At 67.8% G+C, this 5,701-nt stretch overlaps 1 protein-coding gene across 1 annotated transcript; it reads left to right on the top strand.

The window, feature by feature from the left end:
- Positions 1-3,304: 3,304 nt before the first annotated feature.
- Positions 3,305-5,505, top strand: ZGLP1 (zinc finger GATA like protein 1; the record flags this gene model as incomplete). The annotated part of the gene is made up of 3 exons (XM_062619058.1): positions 3,305-3,514; positions 4,521-4,588; positions 5,412-5,505. Coding segments are annotated over exons 1-3 (230 nt in total), but the record flags the coding sequence as incomplete, so codon positions are not given.
- Positions 5,506-5,701: the final 196 nt, after the last annotated feature.

Below are 5,701 nucleotides of genomic sequence, written 5' to 3'. Positions count from 1 at the left end.
GGGATGCTGGAGAGGGGCTGTTGGGCTGTCCCCCCCCCGTTTGGGATCATGGGTAATAAACCCCATTGGGATGCTGGAGATGGGGGGGGGCTGTTGGTTTCGTTCCCCCCCCCCGTTTGGGATCATGGATAATAAACCCCATTGGGATGCTGGAGATGGGGGGGGGCTGTTGGGGTCGTTCCCCCCCCCCGTTTGGGATCATGGATAATAAACCCCATTGGGATGCTGGTGAGGGGGGGGGGGTGTGGGGGTCGTGCCCCCCCCCCCCGTTTGGGATCATGGATAATAAACCCCATTGGGATGCTGGAGATGGAGGGGGGGGCTGTTGGGGTCGTTCCCCCCCCCCCCCCCGTTTGGGATCATGGATAATAAACCCCATTGGGATGCTGGATATGAGGGGGGGGCTGTTGGGGTCGTTCCCCCCCCCGTTTGGGATCATGGATAATAAACCCCATTGGGGGCTCGCTGTGGGGTTCGGGTTCTTTACCCGCTGTAGAAGGGGGGGGCCCCGTGCCCCATCCCAGCTCCCTCCGTACCGGGGGGCCCGGGGGGGGGGGGTCCCGCCCCCTCGCAGCTGGAGCCCATTTAACGGGGCCGGGCCGGGGCTGAGCCGGGCCATGGAGCCGCTGTTCCTGGAGGGGCAGAGCCCGGACTTCTCCGTGCTCCAGCGGCTGCTGTGCCTCGAACCGGGACCGGAACCGGGAACCGGACCTGAACCGGGACCGGGAACCGGGACCCGACCCCGACCCCGATCCCGGACCCGCGGTGGAAGCGGCTGCCCACGGGTGGGAACGGGAGCACCGGGAGGGTCCCATTGAGAGGGAACGGGAGCACCGGGAGGGAACGGGAGCACCGGGAGGATCTCATTGAGAGGGAACGGGAGCACCGGGAGGGTCCCCTTGGAAAGGAACCGGGAGCACCGGGAGGGCCCCATGGGGAGGGATCCGGTAGCAGAGGGAAGGTCCCATCGGGAGGGATCTGGGAGCACCGGGAGGGTCCCATTGGGAAGGAATCGGGAGCACCGGGAGGGAACGGGAGCACCGGGAAAGTCCCATTGAGAGGGAACGGGAGCACCGGGAGCACCGGGAGGGAACGGGAGCACCGGGAGGGTCCCCTTGGAAAGGAACCGGGAGCACCGGGAGGGAACGGGAGCACCGGGAAAGTCCCATTGAGAGGGAACGGGAGCACCGGGAGGGAACGGGAGCATCGGGAGGGAACGGGAGCACCGGGAGGGAACGGGAGCACCGGGAGGGTCCCCTTGGAAAGGAACCGGGAGCACCGGGAGGGAATGGGAGCACCGGGAGGATCCCATTGAGAGGGAACGGGAGCACCGGGAGGGTCCCATGGGGAGGGATCCGGTAGCAGAGGGAAGGTCCCAGCGGGAGGGAACGGGAGCACCGGGAGGGAACGGGAGCACCGGGAGGGTCCCCTTGGAAAGGAACCGGGAGCACCGGGAGGGAATGGGAGCACCGGGAGGATCCCATTGAGAGGGAACGGGAGCACCGGGAGGGTCCCATGGGGAGGGATCCGGTAGCAGAGGGAAGGTCCCAGCGGGAGGGATCTGGGAGCACCGGGAGGGTCCTATTGAGAGGGAACGGGAGCACCGGGAGGGCCCCATCGGGAAGGAACCGGGAGCACCGGGAAGGTCCCATTGGGAAGGAACCGGGAGGGCCCCATTGGGAAGGAGCCGGTAGCAAAGGGAAGGTCCCATCGGGAAGGAATCGGGAGCACCGGGAGGGTCCCATCGGGAAGGATCCGGTAGCAAAGGGAAGGTCCCATCGGGAGGGATCCGGTAGCAAAGGGAAGGTCCCATCGGGAGGGATCCGGTAGCAAAGGGAAGGTCCCATCGGGAAGGAGCCGGTAGCAAAGGGAAGGTCCCATCGGGAAGGAATCGGGAGCACCAGGAGGGCCCCATCGGGAAGGAGCCGGTAGCAAAGGGAAGGTCCCATTGGGAAGGAACCGGGAGCACCGGGAGGGTCCCATTGGGAAGGAGCCGGGAGCAAAGGGAAGGTCCCATCGGGAAGGAACCGGGAGGGTCCCATCGGGAAGGAGCCGGTAGCAAAGGGAAGGTCCCATCGGGAGGGATCCGGTAGCAAAGGGAAGGTCCCATCGGGAGGGATCCGGTAGCAAAGGGAAGGTCCCATCGGGAAGGATCCGGTAGCAAAGGGAAGGTCCCATCGGGAAGGATCCGGTAGCAAAGGGAAGGTCCCATCGGGAAGGAGCCGGTAGCAAAGGGAAGGTCCCATCGGGAGGGATCCGGTAGCAAAGGGAAGGTCCCATCGGGAAGGAGCCGGTAGCAAAGGGAAGGTCCCATCGGGAGGGATCTGGGAGCAAAGGGAAGGTCCCATTGGGAAGGATCCGGTAGCAAAGGGAAGGTCCCATTGGGAAGGAACCGGGAGGGAACGGGAGCACCGGGAAGGTCCCCTTGGGAAGGAGCCGGTAGCAAAGGGAAGGTCCCATCGGGAAGGAATCGGGAGCACCGGGAGGGTCCCATTGAGAGGGAACGGGAGCACCGGGAGGGTCCCATTGGGAAGGATCCGGTAGCAAAGGGAAGGTCCCATCGGGAAGGATCCGGTAGCAAAGGGCAGGTCCCATCGGGAGGGATCCGGTAGCAAAGGGAAGGTCCCATCGGGAAGGATCCGGTAGCAAAGGGAAGGTCCCATCGGGAAGGATCCGGTAGCAAAGGGAAGGTCCCATTGGGAGGGATCCGGTAGCAAAGGGAAGGTCCCATCGGGAGGGATCCGGTAGCAAAGGGAAGGTCCCATCGGGAGGGAACCGGGAGCACCGGGAAGGTCCCATTGGGAAGGAACGGGAGCAAAGGGAAGGTCCCATTGGGAGGGAACGGGAGCACCGGGAAGGTCCCCTTGGGAAGGAGCCGGTAGCAAAGGGCAGGTCCCATCGGGAGGGATCCGGTAGCAAAGGGCAGGTCCCATCGGGAGGGATCCAAGAGCCCCGCGCCTGTCCCATGGGGAGTTAACGGGAGCACCCATCGGAAGGGATCCGGTACCACGGGGGTTCCAATGCCCCATTGCGGGGGGGGGGGGGGCACCGGTCACGGCTCAGCCCCATGGGGCGAAGCAATGGGTTTAACCCCCCCCCCCCCAACAGCGTCCCCGGGGGCAGCAGCGGGGGGGCCCTGGAGCCGCCCCCCCCCCATCCCCATCCGCGGAGCCCCGGGGGGGGTCTCACGTTCCTGCAGGAAACCGTGCGGCTCCTGCCCCCCCCCCGCCCCCCCCCGCGCCCCCCCCGCGCCCCCCCGGCCCCCCCCGAGCAGCGCCGCGCGGTCCCGGTGCCCCCCCCCCCCCCGCAGCCCGGATGCTCTGAGCCTCATCAGCCTCCAGTGCCAGCGCTTGGCCGGGAGCCGCGGCCCCGGCAGGCGCAAACAGGCGGCCCCGCAGCGGGGGGCCGGGCCCGGGGACCCCCGGTTCCGGGGGGTGACGCTGAGGATGCGCCTGGACCTGCGGAGCAGCAGCGCCGAGGGCTGCGGGCTCCTCATCACCGCCCGCGGCAGCAGGTACCGGGCATCCGGATGCGCCCGGGGCCGGCTCCGGACCCGGTGTCCGAAGGGGTTTCCGTGTGTCCGGATGCGCCTTTGGGTACCCCCCGGACCCCCTGGATCCCGTCTGCATCTTTGGGTGCCCCCTGGAGCACCCGGACCCCCTCTGCACTTTTGGGTGCCCCCCGGACCCCGTCTGCGCCTTTGGGTACCCCCTGGATCCCGTCTGCACCTTTGGGTACCCCCTGGATCCCATCTGCATCTTTGGGTGCCCCCCGGACCCCGTCTGCACCTTTGGGTGCCCCTTGGACCACCCGGACCCCGTCTGCACCTTTGGGTGCCCCTTGGACCACCCGGACCCCATCTGCATCTTTGGGTGCCCCCTGGATCCCATCTGCATCTTTGGGTGCCCCCTGGATCCCGTCTGCACCTTTGGGTACCCCCTGGATCCCGTCTGCATCTTTGGGTGCCCCCTGGAGCCCATCTGCACCTTTGGGTACCCCCTGGACCACCCGGACCCCGTCTGCACCTTTGGGTACCCCCTGGATCCCGTCTGCACCTTTGGGTACCCCCTGGATCCCGTCTGCATCTTTGGGTACCCCCTGGATCCCGTCTGCACCTTTGGGTACCCCCTGGATCCCGTCTGCACCTTTGGGTACCCCCTGGATCCCGTCTGCACCTTTGGGTACCCCCTGGATCCCGTCTGCACCTTTGGGTACCCCCTGGATCCCGTCTGCACCTTTGGGTGCCCCTGGATCCCGTCTGCATCTTTGGGTGCCCCTTGGACCACCCGGATCCCGTCTGCACCTTTGGGTACCCCCTGGACCCCGTCTGCACCTTTGGGTACCCCCGGACCCCCTGGATCCCGTCTGCATCTTTGGGTACCCCCGGACCCCCTCTGCACCTTTGTGTCCCCCCGGGGCCCTGCCTTCTCTTCCCCCTTCCCCAATGGTCCCTATTGGAGGGTCCCCATCCCGGATGGAGGCTTTGGGGTCCCCCCCACCCTGACCCCCGCTTCCCGCAGGGCTCCCAAGCGGAGCAGCCCCGAGGCCGGGGGGAGCGGCTCGGAGAGGAGCGGTCCCGTTGGTGCCGGTGAGGCTCGGGGGGGGTCCGGGCACGGGGGGGGTTGGGATGGGGGGGTTGGGATGGGGGGGGTCGGGATGGGGGGGTTGGGATGGGACGGGATGGGGTGGGTCGGGATGGGGGGGTCCGGGTACGGATGGGGTTGGGATGGGGGGTTGGGATGGGGGGGTTGGGATGGGGGGTTCCGGATACGGATGGGGTTGGGATGGGGGGGTTCGGGTACGGATGGGGCTGGGATAGGGGGGGTTCGGTGGGGGGGGGGTGTGGGATGGATGGGGTTGGGATGGGGGGGTTGGGATGGGGGGGTTGGGATGGATGGGGTTGGGATGGGGGGGTTGGGATGGGGGGGTCCGGGCACGGATGGGGTTTGGGATAGGGGGGGGTTGGGGTGGATGGGGTTGGGTTGGGGGGGTTGGGGTGGATGGGGTTGGGATGGGGGGGTCCCGGCACGGATGGGGTTGGGATGGGGGGGTTGGGATGGATGGGGTTGGGATGGATGGGGTAGGGTTGGGGGGGTTGGGATGGATGGGGTTGGATTGGGGGGGGGTTGGGATGGGGGGGCCCCGGCATGGGGTTGGGATGGGGGGGGTTGGGGTGGATGGGTTTGGGATGGGGGGGTCCCGGCACGGATGGGGTTGGGATGGGGGGGTTGGGATGGGGGGGTTGGGATGGATGGGGTTGGATTGGGGGGGGGGTTGGGATGGGGGGGCCCCGGCACGGATGGGGTTTGGGATGGGGGGGTTGGGATGGATGGGGTTGGATTGGGGGGGGGTTGGGATGGGGGGGCCCCGGCAGGGATGGGGTCGGGGCTCAAGGTGCGGGTCCCCCATAGGGAGCAAGCGCTGCGCCTCCTGCGGGACGCGGAGGACCCGGCTCTGGAGGGCGGCGGAGGACGGGACCCCGCTGTGCAACGCCTGCGGCATCCGGTGGGGAGGGGATGGGGATGGGGAGGGATGGGGATGGGGATGGGATGGGATTGGGATGGGAACGGGGGTGGGGATGGGGTGAGGTGGGGATGGGATGGGATAGGGGATGGGGATGATGATGGGATGGGGATGGGGATGGGGATGGGGATGATGATGGGATGGGATTGGGATGGGATGGGATTGGGATGGGGTGAGG

Source organism: Pezoporus occidentalis, unplaced genomic scaffold (genome assembly GCF_034315485.1).
Source record: "Pezoporus occidentalis ecotype Australia unplaced genomic scaffold, CSIRO_AGI_Poc_V1 ctg2084, whole genome shotgun sequence".
Taxonomy (NCBI): domain Eukaryota; kingdom Metazoa; phylum Chordata; class Aves; order Psittaciformes; family Psittacidae; genus Pezoporus; species Pezoporus occidentalis.
The sequence above is the reverse complement of the archived record's forward strand: the minus strand, read 5'-3'. Positions and strand labels throughout refer to the sequence as shown.